The 22,780-nt window shown below is 46.2% G+C and overlaps 1 protein-coding gene across 2 annotated transcripts; it reads right to left on the reverse strand.

Annotated features, from left to right (window-relative positions):
* Positions 1-4,875: 4,875 nt before the first annotated feature.
* On the reverse strand, positions 4,876-21,841 carry LOC135510195 (uncharacterized). 2 transcript variants are annotated; one of them, XM_064930984.1, is made up of 7 exons: positions 21,552-21,828; positions 20,518-20,928; positions 10,628-10,657; positions 8,944-9,023; positions 8,119-8,209; positions 7,001-7,117; positions 4,876-5,282 (listed from the first exon to the last, which is right to left on the reverse strand). In XM_064930984.1, exons 1-7 carry the CDS (start codon positions 21,583-21,585, stop codon positions 5,131-5,133), a joined length of 915 nt encoding a protein of 304 aa, XP_064787056.1. In that variant the 5' UTR covers positions 21,586-21,828; the 3' UTR covers positions 4,876-5,130. The 2 variants fall into 2 exon arrangements, 1 of the variants encoding a protein (XP_064787056.1); XR_010451087.1 differs by having other exon boundaries at positions 5,194-5,282; positions 5,693-7,117; positions 21,552-21,841.
* Positions 21,842-22,780: the final 939 nt, after the last annotated feature.

Raw genomic sequence — 22,780 nt, forward strand, 5'->3', positions numbered from 1 at the left:
CCCTGCAGTCCTCCCTCTCTCTCTCTCTAAACCATTTCCTTGCAATCCTCCCTCTCTCTCTCTAAACCATTTCCTTGCAGTCCTCTCCCTCTCTCTTTCCAAACCATTTCCTTGCAGTCCTCCCTCTCTCTCTAAACCATTTCCTTGCAGTCCTCCCTCTCTCTTTCCAAACCATTTCCTTGCAGTCCTCCCTCTCTCTCTAAACCATTTCCTTGCAGTCCTCCCTCTCTCTTTCCAAACCATTTCCTTGCAGTCCTCCCTCTCTCTTTCCAAACCATTTCCTTGCAGTCCTCTCTCTCTCTAAACCATTTCCTTGCAGTCCTCTCCCTCTCTCTCTAAACCATTTCCTTGCAGTCCTCCCTCTCTCTTTCCAAACCATTTCCTTGCAGTCCTCCCTCTCTCTCTAAACCATTTCCTTGCAGTCCTCCCTCTCTCTTTCCAAACCATTTCCTTGCAATCCTTCCTCTCTCTTTCCAAACCATTTCCTTGCAATCCTCCCTCTCTCTTTCCAAACCATTTCCTTGCAGTCCTCCCTCTCTCTCTAAACCATTTCATTGCAGTCCTCTCTCTCTCTAAACCATTTCCTTGCAGTCCTCTCCCTCTCTCTCTAAACAATTTCCTTGCAGTCCTCTCCCTCTCTCTCTAAACCATTTCCTTGCAGTCCTCCCTCTCTCTTTCCAAACCATTTCCTTGCAATCCTCCCTCTCTCTTTCCAAACCATTTCCTTGCAGTCCTCTCTCTCTAAACCATTTCCCTGCAGTCCTCCCTCTCTCTCTCTAAACCATTTCCTTGCAGTCCTCTCTCTCTCTCTAAACCATTTCCTTGCAGTCCTCTCCCTCTCTCTCTAAACCATTTCCTTGCAGTCCTCTCCCTCTCTCTCTAAACCATTTCCTTGCAGTCCTCCCTCTCTCTTTCCAAACCATTTCCTTGCAGTCCTCCCTCTCTCTTTCCAAACCATTTCCTTGCAGTCCTCCCTCTCTCTTTCCAAACCATTTCCTTGCAATCCTCCCTCTCTCTTTCCAAACCATTTCCTTGCAATCATCCCTCTCTCTTTCCAAACCATTTCCTTGCAGTCCTCCCTCTCTCTTTCCAAACCATTTCCTTGCAGTCCTCCCTCTCTCTTTCCAAACCATTTCCTTGCAATCCTCCCTCTCTCTTTCCTAAACCATTTCCTTGCAATCCTCTCTCTCTCTCTCTAAACCATTTCCTTGCAGTCCTCCGTCTCTCTAAACCATTTCCTTGCAGTCCTCCCTCTCTCTCTCTAAACCATTTCCTTGCAGTCCTCCCTCTCTCTTTCCAAACCATTTCCTTGCAGTCCTCCCTCTCTCTTTCCAAACCATTTCCTTGCAGTCCTCCCTCTCTCTCTCTAAACCATTTCCTTGCAGTCCTCTCTCTCTCTAAACCATTTCCTTGCAGTCCTCTCTCTCTCTCTAAACCATTTCCTTGCAGTCCTCTCCCTCTCTCTCTAAACCATTTTCTTGCAATCCTCCCTCTCTCTCTCTAAACCATTTCCTTGCAGTCCTCTCTCTCTCTCTAAACCATTTCCTTGCAGTCCTCTCCCTCTCTCTCTAAACCATTTTCTTGCAATCCTCCCTCTCTCTTTCCAAACCATTTCCTTGCAATCCTCTCTCTCTCTTTCCAAACCATTTCCTTGCAATCCTCTCTCTCTCTTTCCAAACCATTTCCTTGCAATCCTCCCTCTCTCTTTCCAAACCATTTCCTTGCAATCCTCCCTCTCTCTTTCCAGACCATTTCATTGCAATCCTCCCTCTCTCTTTCCAGACCATTTCCTTGCAGTCCCAAACAAACACATTACCTCTCCACACATTGCCAAACACATACATTACCTCTCCACACATTACCCAAACACACACATTACCTCTCCACACATTGCTTATCCACCCATTACCCAAACACACACATGACCTATCCACACATTACCCAAACACATACATTACCTCCCCACACAAACATGACATCTCCACACATTACCCAAATGCATGCATTACCTCTCCACGCCAAACACATACATTACCTCTCAACACATTACCCGGACACATACATTACTTCGCCATACATTTCCTCTCCACACATTACCCAAACATTACCTCTCCACACATTACCCAAACACATATATTACCTCTCCACACATTGCCCAAACACATACATTACCTCTCCACACATTACCCGGACACATACATTACCTCTCCACACATTGCCCAAACACATATATTACCTCTCTGCACATTACCTCTCAAGACATTACCCAAACGCATACATTACCTCTCCACACATTACCCAAACTCATACATTACCTCTCCAAATAAAATATTATTGGTCACATACACATATTAAGTAGATGTTATTGCGGGTTTAATGAAATGCTTGTGTTCCCAGCTCCAACAGTGTAATATTATCTGACAATACACACATATAAAGTATAAAATAATGCATTTAAGGGAGGATATAAATATTGGGACGAGCAGCGTCGAAGTGGCATTGACTGAAATACAGTAGAATAGAATGCAGTAGAATTGAATGCAGTAGATTTGAATGCAGTAGAATATAATACAGTAGAATAGAATACAGTAGAATTGAATGCAGTAGAATATAATACAGTAGAATAGAATACAGTAGAATTGAATGCAGTAGAATATAATACAGTAGAATAGAATACAGTAGAATTGAATGCAATAGAATATAATACAGCAGAATAGAATGCAGTAGAATAGAATGCAGTAGAATAGAATGCAGTAGAATTGAATGCAGTAGAATATAATACAGTAGAATAGAATACAGTAGAATTGAATGCAGTAGAATATAATACAGTAGAATAGAATACAGTAGAATTGAATGCAATAGAATATAATACAGTAGATTAGAATGCAGTAGAATAGAATACAGTTGAATAGAATGCAGTACAATAGAATGCAGTAGAATAGAATACAGTAGAATATAATACAGTAGAATAGAATGCAGTAGAATAGAATACAGTAGAATAGAATGCAGTATAATTGAATGCAGTAGAATAGAATGCAGTAGAATAGAATGCAGTAGAATAGAATGCAGTAGAATAGAATGCAGTAGAATAGAATGCAGTAGAATAGAATACAGTAGAATTGAATGCAGTAGAATTGAATGCAGTAGAATATAATACAGTAGAATAGAATACAGTAGATTTGAATGCAGTAGAATATAATACAGTAGAATAGAATACAGTAGAATTGAATGCAGTAGAATATAATACAGTAGAATAGAATGCAGTAGAATTGAATACAGTAGAATAGAATACAGTAGAATAGAATGCAGTACAATAGAATGCAGTAGAATAGAATACAGTAGAATAGAATGCAGTAGAATATAATACAGTAGAATAGAATGCAGTAGAATACAGTAGAATAGAATGCAGTAGAATAGAATGCAGTAGAATAGAATACAGTAGAATAGAATGCAGTAGAATAGAATACAGTAGAATAGAATGCAGTATAATTGAATGCAGTAGAATATAATGCAGTAGAATAGAATACAGTAGAATAGAATGCAGTATAATTGAATGCAGTAGAATAGAATGCAGTAGAATAGAATGCAGTAGAATAGAATACAGTAGAATAGAATACAGTAGAATAGAATGCAGTAGAATAGAATGCAGTACAATATAATACAGTAGAATAGAATGCAGTAGAATAGAATACAGTAGAATAGAATGCAGTAGAATAGAATGCAGTAGAATAGAATACAGTAGAATAGAATGCAGTATAATTGAATGCAGTAGAATAGAATGCAGTATGTGTACATGTGGCTCGGGCCGTGCTCCCTCTGCTGTCTCCCTGAAGTTCACCATCAGCTCCTTTCTTTTTGTTGACGTTGAGGGAGAGGTTATTGTCCTGACACCTCTCTGCTCTCTCTTCTCTCACCTCCTCCCTGCAGGCCGTCTCGTCGCTGTTGGTAATCAGGCCTACTACTGTTGTGTTGGAGGCGTGCATGGCCACGCAGTCATAAGTGAACAGGGAGTACAGGAGAGGGCTGAGGATCAGCACGGTGGAGGTGTTGTTTCATTTACATTTACATTTAAGTCATTTAGCAGACGCTCTTATCCAGAGCGACTTACAAATTGGTGAATTCACCTTCTGACATCAGTGGAACAGCCACTTTACAATAGTGCATCTAAATCATTTAAGGGGGGGGAGAAGGATTACTTATCCTATCCTAGGTATTCCTTGAAGAGGTGGGGTTTCAGGTGTCTCCGGAAGGTGGTGATTGACTCCGCTGTCCTGGCGTCGTGAGGGAGTTTGTTCCACCATTGGGGGGCCAGAGCAGCGAACAGTTTTGACTGGGCTGAGCGGGAACTGTACTTCCTCAGTGGTAGGGAGGCGAGCAGGCCAGAGGTGGATGAACGCAGTGCCCTTGTTTGGGTGTAGGGCCTGATCAGAGCCTGGAGGTACTGCCTGGATGTGTTGTTTCCTACCTTCACCACCAGGGGGCAGCCCGTCAGGAAGTCCAGGACCCAGTGGCAGTGGGCGGGGTTTCACACTCAGGACCCTGAGCTTGACGACGAGTCTGGAGGGTTACTATGGTGATGAAGGCTGAGCTGTAGTCAATGAACAGCATTCTCACATAGGTATTCCTCTTGTCCAGATGGGACGGGGCAGTGTACAGGCGATTGCATCGTCTGTGGACCTATTGAGGCGGAGCAGTATGCAAACTGAAGTGGGTCTAAGGGTGTCAGGTAAGGTGGAGGTGATATGATCCTTGACTAGTCTCTCGAAGCACTTCATGATGACAGAAGTCAGTGCTACGGAGCGACAGTGATTTTAAGTTCCACGCGTCAACCCAAACACACACACACATTATTACATCAAGATACCACGTCAAGTCCTCTGTGAAGTACACTTTTATTTATTCTAAAACCACGTGACATGGCATCATTCTCTTGGTATTGTCACGCTCAAAACATTATTAAAATGAATTACAGTATCAGAAATAGGAATGTAAAAAATTATTTGGAGCCGTTTACATTTTTATAGATCATATAAAGGTGCTATATACATCTTGATCTCGGTCAAGACGTTATCTGGACATACAGGGTCAAAGGTCAGGGCCGGAGCCAAGTAACACCCTGTCACTCAAGGGTCAAAGGTCGGGGCCGGAGCCGAGTAACACCTTGTCACTCAGGTCGAGGTCCAGGCTAAAGCCAACCCTTTTTATGGGCGGAGTGACATCACTGGCACAGAAGTTGTTGAAGCTGTCTCCATCACTATCACCATGAGCCTGCTTCTCTCCTTCTGTTAGAGACAGAGACAGAGACAGAGACAGAGACAGACAGACAGACAGACAGACAGACAGACAGACAGACAGACAGACAGACAGACAGACAGAGAGAGAGAGAGAGAGAGAGAGACAGACAGACAGACAGACAGACAGACAGACAGACAGACAGACAGACAGACAGACAGACAGAGAGAGAGAGAGAGGCAGAGAGAAACAGAAAGAGAGAGAGAGACAGGGAGAGAGAGAGACAGAGAGAGACAGAAGAGAGAGAGAGAGAGGCAGAGAGAGAGAGGCAGAGAGAGAGAGAGACAGAAAGAGAGAGAAAGAAAGAGGCAGAGAGAAAGAGACAAGAGACAGAGAAACAGAAAGAGAGACAGAGACAGAGAGAAACAGAAAGAGACAGAGAGACTGAGTCTCTCCTTACCGTTCTCCCCTGTAGAACCAGTCTCTCCTTACCGTTCTCCCTGTAGAACCAGTCTCTCCTTACCGTTCTCCCTGTAGAACCAGTCTCTCCTTACCGTTCTCCCCTGTAGAACCAGTCTCTCCTTACCGTTCTCCCCTGTAGAACCAGTCTCTCCTTACCGTTCTCCCCTGTAGAACCAGTCTCTCCTTACCGTTCTCCCCTGTAGAACCAGTCTCTCCTTACCGTTCTCCCCTGTAGAACCAGTCTCTCCTTACCGTTCTCCCCTGTAGAACCAGTCTCTCCTTACCGTTCTCCCCTGTAGAACCAGTCTCTCCTTTACCGTTCTCCCCTGTAGAACCAGTCTCTCCTTACCGTTCTCCCCTGTAGAACCAGTCTCTCCTTACCGTTCTCCCCTGTAGAACCAGTCTCTCCTTACCGTTCTCCCCTGTAGAACCAGTCTCTCCTTACCGTTCTCCCCTGTAGAACCAGTCTCTCCTTACCGTTCTCCCCTGTAGAACCAGTCTCTCCTTACCGTTCTCCCCTGTAGAACCAGTCTCTCCTTACCGTTCTCCCCTGTAGAACCAGTCTCTCCTTACCGTTCTCCCTGTAGAACCAGTCTCTCCTTACCGTTCTCCCCTGTAGAACCAGTCTCTCCTTACCGTTCTCCCTGTAGAACCAGTCTCTCCTTACCGTTCTCCCCTGTAGAACCAGTCTCTCCTTACCGTTCTCCCCTGTAGAACCAGTCTCTCCTTACCGTTCTCCCCTGTAGAACCAGTCTCTCCTTACCGTTCTCCCCTGTAGAACCAGTCTCTCCTTACCGTTCTCCCCTGTAGAACCAGTCTCTCCTTACCGTTCTCCCCTGTAGAACCAGTCTCTCCTTACCGTTCTCCCCTGTAGAACCAGTCTCTCCTTACCGTTCTCCCCTGTAGAACCAGTCTCTCCTTACCGTTCTCCCCTGTAGAACCAGTCTCTCCTTACCGTTCTCCCCTGTAGAACCAGTCTCTCCTTACCGTTCTCCCCTGTAGAACCAGTCTCTCCTTACCGTTCTCCCCTGTAGAACCAGTCTCTCCTTACCGTTCTCCCCTGTAGAACCAGTCTCTCCTTACCGTTCTCCCCTGTAGAACCAGTCTCTCCTTACCGTTCTCCCCTGTAGAACCAGTCTCTCCTTACCGTTCTCCCTGTAGAACCAGTCTCTCCTTACCGTTCTCCCCTGTAGAACCAGTCTCTCCTTACCGTTCTCCCCTGTAGAACCAGTCTCTCCTTACCGTTCTCCCCTGTAGAACCAGTCTCTCCTTACCGTTCTCCCCTGTAGAACCAGTCTCTCCTTACCGTTCTCCCCTGTAGAACCAGTCTCTCCAGCCCCCATAGCTGAGCCGTTAGCTACAGGGCTCATAGCATGGCGATCCTCATCACCACCCTCTCTCTCAGACTCCCAGATCTCCTGATCTAAAATACAACATATGGATATTACAGAGCATTCAGAAAGTATTCAGACCCCTTGACTCCCCCCCCCCGCATCAATCTACACACAATACCCCATAATGACGTCACACTACCCCATAATGACATCACAATACCCCGTAATGACATCGCAATACCCCGTAATGACATCACAATACCCCATAGCGACATCACAATACCCTATAATGACATCACAATACCCTATAATGACATCACAATACCCCATAATGACATCACAATACCCTATAATGACGAAACAAAAACAGGTTTAGACATTTTAGCAAAACATTTTTTTTTTTTTAATATGGAAATATAACATTTACATAAGTATTCAGACCCTTTACTCAGTACTTTGTTGAAGTACCTTTGGCAGAGATTACTGCCTTCAGTCTTCTTGGGTATGAAGCTTGTCACACCTGTATTTGGGGATTTTCTCCCATTCTTCTCTGCAGATCCTCTCAAGCTCTGTTAGGTTGGATGGGGAGAGTTTTTGCTCTGACATGCACTGCCAACTGTGGGACCTTATATAGACAGGTGTGTGCCTTTCCAAATCATGTCCAATCAATTGAATTTACCACAGGTGGATTCCAGGTTGTAGAAACATCTCAAGGATGATCAATGGAAACCGGATGCACCTGAGCTCCATGTCGAGTCTCATAGCAAAGTGTCTACACTTTTCTATACATTTGTGTACATTTCTAAAAATCTGTTTGTTCTTTGTCATTATAGGGTATTGTGTTTCGATTGATGAGGGGAAAAAAGTTACCGGTTACCAAATAGTAATGCCACCATGGTTACCAAATAGTAATGCCACCATGGTTACCAAATAGTAATGCCACCATGGTTACCAAATAGTAATGCCACCATGGTTACCAAATAGTAATGTCACCATGGTTACCAAATAGTAACACCACCATGGTTACCAAATAGTAACGCCACCATGGTTTCCAAATAGTAACGCCACCATGGTTACCAAATAGTAATACCGTTGTTGGGTTCGAAGGTTCCGGGTTGTTCCATGCAGGTGAGGGGGGTGTCGTGGTCATAACCTGGATACTGCAGATCAAACGAGTACCTCTGTGGAGAAAAGATCACATCAACATCTTAACAGCGACCAAAACACCAGTAATATTGAATGGTTATCAGACAACATGACCATTGTACATTATCAGACTGATCTGAAGACTTGTATGGAATGTGACTCGATGACTGTGACCTCGAGCCTCAGAATTCATATTTCCTCATACCACCCCAAGTAAACAATATCGTTTTTCCCCCTTTCTTTTACCAAAGCCTTGGAGGAACAGACTGCAAAACATATCCTTCACAACAAGTAAAGTCCTGAGTCTCCCTTCACTATGTAATACAGTAACAGGGTTGTGTTTTAAAGCCCTGAGTCTCCCTTCACTATGTAATACAGTAACAGGGTTGTGTTTTAAAGCCCTGAGTCTCCCTTCACTATGTAATACAGTAACAGGGTTGTGTTTTAAAGCCCTGAGTCTCCCTTCACTATGTAATACAGTAACAGGGTTGTGTTTTAAAGCCCTGAGTCTCCCTTCACTATGTAATACAGTAACAGGGTTGTGTTTTAAAGCCCTGAGTCTCCCTTCACTATGTAATACAGTAACAGGGTTGTGTTTTAAAGCCCTGAGTCTTCCTTCACTATGTAATACAGTAACAGGGTTGTGTTTTAAAGCCCTGAGTCTCCCTTCACTATGTAATACAGTAACAGGGTTGTGTTTTAAAGCCCTGAGTCTTCCTTCACTATGTAATACAGTAACAGGGTTGTGTTTTAAAGCCCTGAGTCTCACCCTGGACTTCTTCCTCAGGATATAGAGAATCACCACCAGACACACAACAGCCAACAATATGAGAAACAGGATTACATAGCCTACAGGAGAGAGAGGGGGGTAGAGGGCGAGAGGAGGGTAGAGAGAGAGGAGGGGGGGGGTAGAGAGAGAGGGAGAGGGAGAGAATAGAGAGGGGGGTAGAAAGAGAGGGGGTAGAGAGAGGGAGAGGGGGTAGAGAGAATAGAGAGAGAGGGGGTAGAGTGAAAATGGTGGATGGAGAGAGAGGGGGGGATAGAGAGAGAAGGGGGTAGAGAGAGGGTGGGTAGAGAGAGAGGGTGGATGGAGAGAGAGAGGAGGGGTAGAGAGAGGGGGTAGAGAGAGGGGGGTAGAGAGAGAGGGGGTAGAGAGAGAGAGAGGAGGGTAGAGAGAGAGGAGGGGGGGTAGAGAGAGAGGGGGATAGAGAGAGGGTGGGTAGAGAGAGAGGGTGGGTAGAGAGAGGGGGGTAGAGAGGGGGGGGGTAGAGAGAGGGGGATAGAGAGAGGGGGAAGATAGAGAGGAGGGGGATAGAGAGAGGGGGAAGATAGAGAGGAGGGGGTAGAGAGAGGGGGATAGAGAGAGGGGGTAGAGAGAGGGGGGTAGAGAGAGGGGGGTAGAGAGAGAAGAGGGGGGGTAGAGAGAGGGGGTAGAGAGACAGGGGGATGGAGAGAGGGGGTAGAGAGAGGGGGAAGATAGAGAGGAGGGGGTAGAGAGAGGGGGATAGAGAGAGGGGGGGTAGAGAGAGAAGAGGGGGTAGAGAGAGGGGGTAGAGAGAGAGGGGGATGGAGAGAGGGGGGTAGAGAGAGGGGGGGTAGAGAGAGGGGAGTAGAGAGAGCGGGGATAGAGAGAGAGAGGAGGGTAGAGAGAGGAGGGGGTAGAGAGAGGGTGGGTAGAGAGAGAGGGTGGATGAGAGAGAGAGGGTGGGTAGAGAGAGAGGGTGGATGGAGAGAGGGGGGTAGAGAGAGCGGGGATAGAGAGAGAGAGAGGAGGGTAGAGAGAGGAGGGGGTAGAGAGAGGGTGGGTAGAGAGAGAGGGTGGATGAGAGAGAGGGTGGGTAGAGAGAGAGGGTGGATGGGAGAGGGGGGTAGAGAGAGGGGAGTAGAGAGCGGGGATAGAGAGAGAGAGGAGGGTAGAGAGAGGGAGGGGGGTAGAGAGAGGGTGGGTAGAGAGAGAGGGTGGATGAGAGAGAGGGTGGGTAGAGAGAGGGTGGATGGAGAGAGAGGAGGGGTAGAGAGAGGGGGTAGAGAGAGAGGGGGTAGAGAGAGAGGGGTAGAGAGAGGGGTAGAGAGAGAGAGAGGAGGAGGGTAGAGAGAGAGGAGGGGGGGTAGAGAGAGAGGGGATAGAGAGAGGGGGTAGAGAGAGGGGAGGGTAGAGAGAGGGGGGGGGTAGAGAGAGAGGAGGGGGTAGAAAGAGGGGGTAGAGAGAGAGGGGGATGGAGAGAGGGGGTAGAGAGAGAGGGTGGATAAAGAGAGAGGGTGGATAGAGAGAGAGGGGGGTAGAGAGAGGGGGGTAGAGAGAGGGAGGGTAGAGAGAGAGGGGGTAGAGAGAGAGGGGGTAGAGAGAGGGAGGGTAGAGAGAGAGAATGTTGTGAATAGGGCAGTTCATTCATAAACATTTGTAAAACAAAAAAGTTTTAAAAAATGACTCAAAATTCCTATTGGTCATATACCTGCAATGTCACTTCCTCTTGTAGCTGAAACTAAAACAAACACAGAAACAATGTCATCAATATATTATTTATATACAGTGTTAAACACACAGACCAGAGAGACAACTGCAAGGTATCATTTCAAAAGCACAGACTGGTGTGTGTGTGTGTGTGGTGGTAGCTCGCTGAGCAGCACATGATGGCGTGATAGCTGTGGTTAGAGAGACAGGAAGACAGAAAGCAGCTTCAGGCCTGCAGCTTCCGCACAATGCTTTGTTCTACTCACAGAACACTCCTCAGGATAGTTTTAAAAAGTTAACCTTTTTTTAATAGATAAAACTATACTAAATATATTCACATCACCAAACACATTGAAATCAAATCAAATCAAATTTTATTTGTCACATACACATGGTTAGCAGATGTTAATGCGAGTGTAGCGAAATGCTTGTGCTTCTAGTTCCGACAATGCAGTAATAACCAACAAGTAATCTAGCTAACAATTCCAAAACTACTACCTTATACACAGTGTAAGGGGATAAAGAATATGCACATAAGGATATATGAATGAGTGATGGTACAGAGCAGCATAGGCAAGATACAGTAGATGGTATCGAGTACAGTATATACATATGTATGTAAACAAAGTGAGTATGATGAGTATGTGAACAAAGTGGCATAGTTAAAGTGGCTAGTGATACATGTATTACATAAGGATGCAGTCGATGATATAGAATACAGTATATACGTATGCATATGAGATGAATAATGTAGGGTAAGTAACATTATACATTATATAACATTATATAAGGTAGCATTGTTTAAAGTGGCTAGTGATATATTTACATCATTTCCCATCAATTCCCATTATTAAAGTGGCTGGATTTGAGTCAGTGTCAGTGTGTTGGCAGCAGCCACTCAATGTTAGTGGTGGCTGTTTAACAGTCTGATGGCCTTGAGATAGAAGCTGTTTTTCAGTCTCTCGGTCCCAGCTTTGATGCACCTGTACTGACCTCGCCTTCTGGATGATAGCGGGGTGAACAGGCAGTGGCTCGGGTGGTTGATGTCCTTGATGATCTTTATGGCCTTCCTGTAACATCGGGTGGTGTAGGTGTCCTGGAGGGCAGGTAGTTTGCCCCCGGTGATGCGTTGTGCAGACCTCACTACCCTCTGGAGAGCCTTACGGTTGTGGGCGGAGCAGTTGCCGTACCAGGCGGTGATACAGCCCGCCAGGATACTCTCGATTGTGCATCTGTAGAAGTTTGTGAGTGCTTTTGGTGACAAGCCGAATTTCTTCAGCCTCCTGAGGTTGAAGAGGCGCTGCTGCGCCTTCTTCACGATGCTGTCTGTGTGAGTGGACCAATTCAGTTTGTCTGTGATGTGTACGCCGAGGAACTTAAAACTTGCTACTCTCTCCACTACTGTTCCATCGATGTGGATAGGGGTGTGTTCCCTCTGCTGTTTCCTGAGGTCCACAATCATCTCCTTAGTTTTGTTGACGTTGAGTGTGAGGTTATTTTCCTGACACCACACTCCGAGGGCCCTCACCTCCTCCCTGTAGGCCGTCTCGTCGTTGTTGGTAATCAAGCCTACCACTGTTGTGCCGTCCGCAAACTTGATGATTGAGTTGGAGGCATGCGTGGCCACGCAGTCGTGGGTGAACAGGGAGTACAGGAGAGGGCTCAGAACGCACCCTTGTGGGGCCCCAGTGTTGAGGATCAGCGGGGAGGAGATGTTGTTACCTACCCTCACCACCTGGGGCGGCCCGTCAGGAAGTCCAGTACCCAGTTGCACAGGGCGGGGTCGAGACCCAGGGTCTCGAGCTTGATGACGAACTTGGAGGGTACTATGGTGTTGAATGCCGAGCTGTAGTCGATGAACAGCATTCTCACATAGGTATTCCTCTTGTCCAGATGGGTTAGGGCAGTGTGCAGTGTGGTTGAGATTGCATCGTCTGTGGACCTATTTGGGCGGTAAGCAAATTGGAGTGGGTCTAGGGTGTCAGGTAGGTTGGAGGTGATATGGTCCTTGACTAGTCTCTCAAAGCACTTCATGATGACGGAAGTGAGTGCTACGGGGCGGTAGTCGTTTAGCTCAGTTACCTTAGCTTTCTTGGGAACAGGAACAATGGTGGCCCTCTTGAAGCATGTGGGAACAGCAGACTGGTATAGGGATTGATTGAATATGTCCGTAAACACACCAGCCAGCTGGTCTGCGCATGCTCTGAGGGCGCGGCTGGGGATGCCGTCTGGGCCTGCAGCCTTGCGAGGGTTAACACGTTTAAATGTTTTTACTCACCTCGGCTGCAGTGAAGGAGAGACCGCATGTTTCCGTTGCAGGCCGTGTCAGTGGCACTGTATTGTCCTCAAAGCGGGCAAAAAAGTTATTTAGTCTGCCTGGGAGCAAGACATCCTGGTCCGTGACTGGGCTGGATTTCTTCCTGTAGTCCGTGATTGACTGTAGACCCTGCCACATGCCTCTTGTGTCTGAGCCGTTGAATTGAGATTCTACTTTGTCTCTGTACTGAAGCTTAGCTTGTTTGATAGCCTTACGGAGGGAATAGCTGCACTGTTTGTATTCAGTCATGTTACCAGACACCTTGCCCTGATTGAAAGCAGTGGTTCGCGCTTTCAGTTTCACGCGAATGCTGCCATCAATCCACGGTTTCTGGTTAGGGAATGTTTTAATCGTTGCTATGGGAACGACATCTTCAACGCACGTTCTAATGAACTCGCACACCGAATCAGCGTATTCGTCAATGTTGTTATCTGACGCAATACGAAACATGTCCCAGTCCACGTGATGGAAGCAGTCTTGGAGTGTGGAGTCAGCTTGGTCGGACCAGCGTTGGACAGACCTCAGCGTGGGAGCTTCTTTTTTTAGTTTTTGTCTGTAGGCAGGTATCAGCAAAATGGAGTCGTGGTCAGCTTTTCCAAAAGGGGGTCGGGGCAGGGCCTTATATGCGTCGCGGAAGTTAGAGTAACAGTGATCCAAGGTTTTTCCACCCCTAGTTGCGCAATCGATATGCTGATAAAATTTAGGGAGTCTTGTTTTCAGATTAGCCTTGTTAAAATCCCCAGCATCAATGAATGCAGCCTCCGGATAAATGGTTTCCAGTTTGCAAAGAGTCAAATAAAGTTCGTTCAGAGCCATCGATGTGTCTGCTTGGGGGGGGATATATACGGCTGTGATTATAATCGAAGAGAATTCTCTTGGTAGATAATGTGTCTACATTTGATTGTGAGGAATTCTAAATCAGGTGAACAGAAGGATTTGAGTTCCTGTATGTTTCTTTCATCGCACCATGCCTCGTTAGCCATAAGGCATACACCCCCACCCCTCTTCTTACCAGAAAGGTGTTTGTTTCTGTCGGCGCGATGCGTGGAGAAACCCGTTGGCTGCACCGCTTCGGATAGCGTCTCTCCAGTGAGCCATGTTTCCGTGAAGCACAGAACGTTACAGTCTCTGATGTCCCTCTGGAATGCTACCCTTGCTCGGATTTCATCAACCTTGTTGTCAAGAGACTGGACATTGGCAAGAAGAATGCTAGGAAGTGGGGCACGATGTGCCCGTCTCCGTAGTCTGACCAGAAGACCGCCTCGTTTCCCTCTTTTTCGGAGTCGTTTTTGGGTCGCTGCATGCGATCCATTCCGTTGTCCTGTTTGTAAGGCAGAACACAGGATTCGCGTCGCGAAAAACATATTCTTGGTGGTACTGATAGTGAGTTGACGCTGATCTTATATACAGTAGTTCTTCTCGACTGTATGTAATGAAACCTAAGATGACCTGGGGTACTAATGTAAGAAATAACACGTAAAAAAACGAAAAACTGCATAGTTTCCTAGGAACGCGAAGCGAGGCGGCCATCTCTGTCGGCGCCGGAAGTAAGTGTTAAGTAAGTTAAGTAGGTAAATAAGTGTTCCATTGAAGGTCTACAGTAGCCTCAACAGCACTCTGTAGGGTAGCACCATGGTGTAGCCAGATGGACACCTTGCTTCCATCCTCCTCTGGGTACATTGACTTCAATACAAAACATACGAGGCTCATGGTTCTCACCCCCTTCAATAGACTTACACTGTAATTAGGACAACTTCCGGAGGACGTCCTCCAACCTATCAGAGCTCTTGCAGCATGAACTGACATGTTGTCCACCCAATCAAAGGATCAGAGAATGAATCTCGTACTGAAAGAACAGGCTACAGCTAGCTAGCACTGCAGTGTCTAAAATGTGGTGAGTAGTTGACTCAAAGAAAGAGAAAGACAATTGTCGAACAGTTTTGAACAAATTAATTTCCTCCAAAATTAAGCAGAAGCAAGAGAGAAAGAGAGATAGCTATATTTGGCTTTATTTATTTGTAAACTTTCGCTGTGAAAGTGAACGCAGCTAGTTTAGTTACTGAAAACACCCGGCTCAAACAAAGAGAGAAAGTCATTTATTTTCTTCCAGTTTCACTTATCTAGCAAGTGCAGCTAGCTGGTTTAGCCTACTCAAACACCTGGCTCAAACAGAGGGATGCCATGTTAGCTAGCTGGCTATAACAGAGGGATGCTATGTTAGCTAGCTGGCTATAACAGAGGGATGCTATGTTAGCTAGCTGGCAATAACAGAGGGATGCTATGTTAGCTAGCTGGCAATAACAGCTGGCTATAACAGAGGAATGCCATGTTAGCTAGCTGGCTATAACAGAGGGATGCTATGTTAGCTAGCTGGCTATAACAGAGGGATGCTATGTTATCTAGCTGGCTATAACAGAGGGATGCTATGTTAGCTAGCTGGCTATAACAGAGGGATGTTATGTTAGCTAGCTGGCTATAACAGAGGGATGCTATGTTAGCTAGCTGGCTATAACAGAGGGATGCCATGTTAGCTAGCTGGCTATAACAGAGGGATGCTATGTTAGCTAGCTGGCTATAACAGAGGGATGTTATGTTAGCTAGCTGGCTATAACAGAGGGATGCCATGTTAGCTAGCTGGCTATAACAGAGGGATGCTATGTTAGCTAGCTGGCTATAACAGAGGGATGCTATGTTAGCTAGCTGGCAATAACAGAGGGATGCCATGTTAGCTAGCTGGCTATAACAGAGGGATGCTATGTTAGCTAGCTGGCAATAACAGAGGGATGCTATGTTAGCTAGCTGACTATAACAGAGGGATGCTATGTTAGCTAGCTGGCTATAACAGAGGGATGCTATGTTAGCTAGCTGGCAATAACAGAGGGATGCTATGTTAGCTAGCTGACTATAACAGAGGGATGCTATGTTAGCTAGCTGGCTATAACAGAGGGATGCTATGTTAGCTAGCTGGCTATAACAGAGGGATGTTATGTTAGCTAGCTGGCTATAACAGAGGGATGCTATGTTAGCTAGCTGGCAATAACAGAGGGATGCTATGTTAGCTAGCTGACTATAACAGAGGGATGCTATGTTAGCTAGCTGGCTATAACAGAGGGATGCTATGTTAGCTAGCTGGCTATAACAGAGGGATGTTATGTTAGCTAGCTGGCTATAACAGAGGGATGCTATGTTAGCTAGCTGGCTATAACAGAGGGATGTTATGTTAGCTAGCTGGCTATAACAGAGGGATGCTATGTTAGCTAGCTGGCTATAACAGAGGGATGCTATGTTATCTAGCTGGCTATAACAGAGGGATGCTATGTTAGCTAGCTGGCTATAACAGAGGGATGTTATGTTAGCTAGCTGGCTATAACAGAGGGATGTTATGTTAGCTAGCTGGCTATAACAGAGGGATGCTATGTTATCTAGCTGGCTATAACAGAGGGATGCTATGTTAGCTAGCTGGCTATAACAGCTGGCTATAACAGAGGAATGCTATGTTAGCTAGCTGGCTATAACCGAGGGATGCTATGTTAGCTAGCTGTCTATAACAGCTGGCTATAACAGAGGAATGCTATGTTAGCTAGCTGGCTATAACCGAGGGATGCTATGTTAGCTAGCTGGCTATAACAGAGGGATGCTATGTTAGCTAGCTGGCTATAACAGAGGGATGCTATGTTAGCTAGCTGGCAATAACAGAGGGATGCTATGTTAGCTAGCTGGCTATAACAGCTGGCTATAACAGAGGAATGCTATGTTAGCTAGCTGGCTATAACCGAGGGATGCTATGTTAGCTAGCTGTCTATAACAGAGGGATGCTATGTTAGCTAGCTGGCTATAACAGAGGGATGCTATGTTAGCTAGCTGGCTATAACAGAGGGATGCTATGTTATCTAGCTGGCTATAACAGAGGGATGCTATGTTAGCTAGCTGGCAATAACAGAGGGATGCTATGTTAGCTAGCTGGCTATAACAGCTGGCTATAACAGAGGAATGCTATGTTAGCTAGCTGGCTATAACCGAGGGATGCTATGTTAGCTAGCTGTCTATAACAGAGGGATGCTATGTTAGCTAGCTGGCTATAACAGAGGGATGCTATGTTAGCTAGCTGGCTATAACAGAGGGATGCTATGTTATCTAGCTGGCTATAACAGAGGGATGCTATGTTAGCTAGCTGGCTATAACAGAGGGTTGCTATGTTAGCTAGCTGGCTATAACAGAGGGTTGCTATGTTAGCTAGCTGGCTATAACAGAGGGATACTATGTTAGCTAGCTGGCTATAACAGAGGGATGCTATGTTATCTAGCTGGCTATAACAGAGGGATGCTATGTTAGCTAGCTGACTATAACAGAGGGATGTTATGTTAGCTAGCTGGCTATAACAGAGGGATGTTATGTTAGCTAGCTGGCTATAACAGAGGGATGCTATGTCAGCTAGCTGGCTATTACTATCCAACACAACACTGGAACTCTTTCAAGTCAAGGTTAGCTTTTGATTTTACAAATGTATTGCCACCGGGGCCCGCTGGTGTAAATGGTAAACCACTTGCTGACTGTACTGAACGATTGTAGCGGGTTTACTAGCGCGTTAGTTCTAGTAGCTATGTTGACCATGACGTGACAACAATGTAGGCTGTGTGTAGCGTTTTTTTACATTTAATTGTATCTTTAATTTAACTAGGAAAGTCAGTTAAGAAAAAATATTATTTACAATGGCGGCCTACCGGGGAACAGTTCAGGGGCAGAAGGACAGATTTTTTACCTTGTCAGCTCGGGGGATTCGATCTTGCAACCTTTCGGTTACTAGTCCAATGCTCTAACCACTAGGCTACCTGCTCTCACCACGAGGCTCTAACCACTAGGATACCTGCTCTAACCACTAGGCTCTAACCACTAGGCTACCTGCTCTAACCACTAGGCTCTAACCACTAGGCTACCTGCTCTAACCACTAGGCTCTAACCACTAGGCCACCTGCTCTAACCAATAGGCTAGCTGCTCTAACCACTAGGCTCTAACCACTAGGCTACCTGCTCTAACCACTAGGCTACCTGCTCTAAATACTAGGCTACCTGCTCTAACCACTAGGATACCTGCTCTAACCACTAGGATACCTGCTCTAACCACTAGGATACCTGCTCTAACCACTAGACTACCTGCTCTAACCACTAGGCTACCTGCTCTAACCACTAGGCTCTAACCACTAGGCTACCTGCTCTAACCAATAGGCTTGCTGCTCTAACCACTAGGCTCTAACCACTAGGCTACCTGCTCGAACAACTAGGCTACCTGCTCTAAATACTAGGCTACCTGCTCTAAACACATGGCTACCTGCTCTAACCACTAGGCTACCACTAGGCATCATGCTGTTTGTATGTGGCTGCTATGACAGTGATCATGCTGTTTGTATGATGGCTGCAATGACAGTGATCATGCTGTTTGTAATGTGGCATGCTATGACAGTGATCATGCTGTTTGTATGTGGCTGCTATGACAGTGATCATGCTGTTTGTATGATGGCTGCTATGACAGTGATCATGCTGTTTGTATGTGGCTGCTATGACAGTGATCATGCTGTTTGTATGATGGCTGCTATGACAGTGATCATGCTGTTTGTATGATGGCTGCTATGATAGTGATCATGCTATTTGTATGTGGCTGCTATGACAGTGATCATGCTGTTTGTATGTCGCTGCAATGACAGTGATCATGCTGTTTGTATGTGGCTGCTATGACAGTGATCATGCTGTTTGTATGATGGCTGCTATGACAGTGATCATGCTGTTTGTATGTGGCTGCTATGACAGTGATCATGCTGTTTGTATGTGGCTGCTATGACAGTGATCATGCTGTTTGTATGTGGCTGCTACGACAGTGATCATGCTGTTCGTATGTCGCTGCAATGACAGTGAACTGGGTGAATGACAGTAACCTAAACCTATCATTGTTACATTGAACTGGGTGAATATGAATGACAGTAACCTAAACCTGTCGCTGTTACATTGAACTGGGTGAATGACAGTAACCTAAACCCATCATTGTTACATTGAACTGGGTGAATATGAATGACAGTAACCTAAACCTGTCACTGTTACATTGAACTGGGTGAATGACAGTAACCTAAACCCATCACTGTTACATTGAACTGGGTGAATATGAATGACAGTAACCTAAACCTGTCACTGTTACATTGAACTGGGTGAATATGAATGACAGTAACCTAAACCCATCACTGTTACATTGACCTGGGTGAATATGAATGACAGTAACCTAAACCCATCACTGTTACATTGAACTGGGTGAATATGAATGACAGTAACCTAAACCTGTCACTGTTACATTGACCTGGGTGAATATGAATGACAGTAACCTAAACCTGTCACTGGTACATTGAACTGGGTGAATATGAATGACAGTAACCTAAACCCATCACTGTTACATTGAACTGGGTGAATATGAATGACAGTAACCTAAACCCATCACTGTTACATTGAACTGGGTGAATATGAATGACAGTAACCTAAACCTGTCACTGTTACATTGAACTGGGTGAATATGAATGACAGTAACCTAAACCCGTCACTGTTACATTGAACTGGGTGAATATGAATCATCCAGTATGCTGTAATAGAAATAAGGCTATGCTCATAAAAGAATAACCGTCCTCCCTCATCTTGAACGGCACCGACCTCCACTGGTAGAATACAAGCGACATGGCTGGGCTACCATATACCTAGAGAGAGCAGGGACTGAAGACAGACAGAGAGAGAGAGTAGGGACTGAAGACAGACAGAGAGAGAGAGTAGGGACTGAAGACAGACAGAGAGAGAGAGTAGGGACTGAAGACAGACAGAGAGAGAGAGTAGGGACTGAAGACAGACAGAGAGAGAGAGTAGGGACTGAAGACAGACAGAGAGAGAGAGTAGGGACTGAAGACAGACAGAGAGAGAGAGAGAGCAGGGACTGAAGACAGACAGAGAGAGAGAGAGAGCAGGGACTGAAGACAGACAGAGAGAGAGAGAGCAGGGACTGAAGACAGACAGGGAGAGAGAGAGCAGGGACTGAAGACAGACAGAGAGAGAGAGAGCAGGGACTGAAGACAGACAGAGAGAGAGAGCAGGGACTGAAGACAGACAGAGAGAGAGAGAGCAGGGACTGAAGACAGACAGAGAGAGAGAGAGAGAGAGCAGGGACTGAAGACAGACAGAGAGAGAGAGAGCAGGGACTGAAGACAGACAGGGAGAGAGAGAGCAGGGACTGAAGACAGACAGAGAGAGAGAGAGCAGGGACTGAAGACAGACAGAGAGAGAGAGCAGGGACTGAAGACAGACAGAGAGAGAGAGAGCAGGGACTGAAGACAGACAGAGAGAGAGAGAGAGAGCAGGGACTGAAGACAGACAGAGAGAGAGAGCAGGGACTGAAGACAGACAGAGAGAGAGAGAGAGAGCAGGGACTGAAGACAGACAGAGAGAGAGAGAGAGAGAGAGAGAGAGCAGGGACTGAAGACAGACAGAGAGAGAGAGAGAGAGAGAGAGAGCAGGCACTGAAGACAGACACACACACACAAGTTGTCCGTTACTTGGTAATGATGTTGTGGTTTCCGTGGTTGCAGTGGTCTCCCTGCCCTGTGATTGGCTGAGGGCTGTCAACCCTGACGATGTAGTCTGGGCGGTCTGGTTGGCTGTAGAGGGGCTCAGGTTGAATGTAGAGGGGCTCAGGTTGAATGTAGAGGGGGTCAGGTTGAATGTAGAGGGGGTCTGGCTGGCTATAGAGGGGCTCAGGTTGAATGTAGAGGGGGTCTGGCTGGCTATAGAGGGGGTCAGGTTGAATGTAGAGGGGGTCAGGTTGAATGTAGAGGGGCTCAGGCTGGCTGTAGAGGGGCTCGGGCTGGCTGTAGAGGGGGTATCAGTAGAAGTGGAGGTGGTCTTGATGGATATGCTGCCTTCAACAGAAACGTCCTCTGCTCTTGACCCCATCAGCACCAGGAGGCCTGGAGGACAGGAGAAAGAGAGAGAACAGCTCATTCAGACTCATCCGACACACGCTGACTAAACACATCAGGTAACACACTGTGATAGGGAGGGAATGAATGGAAAGAAGAGAGAGATAACAGAGAGGGAGAGATAACACAGATAACAGAGAGAGAGAACAGAGAGAGATAATTGAGAGAAAGAGATACTTGAGAGAGAACAGAGAGGGAGAGATAACACAGAGATCAGAAATAGATAACTCAGAGAGAGAGAGAGAACAGAGAGAGATAACAGAGAGGGAGAGATAACAGAGAGAACAAAGAGAGAGAACAGAGAAAACAAAGAGAGATAACAGAGAGAAATAACAGAGATAACAGAGAGAGAGAAATAGCACAGAGATAACAGAGATATAATTGAGAGAGATAACAGAGAGAGAGAACAGAGAGGGAGAGATAACAGAGAGAGATAACAGAGAGAGAGAAATAACAGATAACAGAGAGAGAGAAATAGCACAGAGATAACAGAGAGATAATTGAGAGAGAGAACAGAGAGAGATAACAGAGAGGGAGAGATAACCGAGAGAGAGAAATAACACAGAGATAACAATACGTGTTGTAGAACAATAAACAATTGATAAACTCACCCAGGACATAGAGCTGAATGCAGATCGATGGCATATTGATGATGTATCACCTGAAGGGTTTGGACAGTTCCTGTCACACGTGTAGAGACGAAAGTAAAGTGTTTTTCTCCTCAGCGTCTCTCTCTGACAGGAATTGAGTCACAGACCACAAACCGCTAGCTGGGCTGTCTCTTAGTAGACTATAGCCACTTCTCCTCGTCTCCTCTGTATCCTCATGTTAGATGAAACCAACATACTGTAGGTATTCAACTCTGACCCTACGAACTCTGCAGTTTTCACTTCTACCTGATTACTAATATAACGCAGGTCTAAATCAGGCCCTGAGTAGAGGGGAATCACCCACCTGGTGTCCCAGGTCTAAATCAGTCCCTGATTAGAGGGGAATCACCCACCTGGTGTCCCAGGTCTAAATCAGGCCCTGATTAGAGGGGGAATCACCCACCTGGTGTCCCAGGTCTAAATCAGTCCCTGATTAGAGGAGAATCACCCATCTGGTGTCCCAGGTCTAATTCAGTCCCTGATTAGAGGGGGAATCACCCACCTGGTGTCCCAGGTCTAAATCAGGCCCTGATTAGAGGGGAATTACCCACCTGGTGTCCCAGGTCTAATTCAGTTTTTTAACCTTTATTTAACCAGGCAAGTCAGTTAAGAACAAATTCTTATTTTCAATGACGGCCTGGGAACAGTGGGTTAACTGCCTGTTCAGGGGCAGAACGACAGATTTGTACCTTGTCAGCTCGGGGGTTTGAACTCGCAACCTTCCGGTTACTCGTCCAACGCTCTAACCACTAGGCTACCCTGCCGCCCCCTAATCAGGCCCTGATTAGAGGGGAATCACCCACCTGGTGTCCCAGGTCTAAACCAGGCCCTGATTAGAGGGGAATCACCCACCTGGTGTCCCAGGTCTAAATCAGTCCCTGATTAAAGGGGAATCACCCACCTGGTGTCCCAGGTCTAAATCAGGCCCTGATTAGAGGGGAATCACCCACCTGGTGTCCCAGGTCTAAATCAGTCCCTGATTAGAGGGGAATCACCCATCTGGTGTCCCAGGTCTAAATCAGTCCCTGATTAGAGGGGAATCACCCACCTGGTGTCCCAGGTCTAAATCAGGCCCTGATTAGAGGGGAATCACCCACCTGGTGTCCCAGGTCTAAATCAGTCCCTGATTAGAGGGGAATCACCCACCTGGTGTCCCAGGTCTAAATCAGTCCCTGAGTAGAGGGGAATCA

Source organism: Oncorhynchus masou, chromosome 23, assembly GCF_036934945.1.
Source record: "Oncorhynchus masou masou isolate Uvic2021 chromosome 23, UVic_Omas_1.1, whole genome shotgun sequence".
NCBI classification, from domain to species: Eukaryota; Metazoa; Chordata; class Actinopteri; order Salmoniformes; family Salmonidae; genus Oncorhynchus; species Oncorhynchus masou.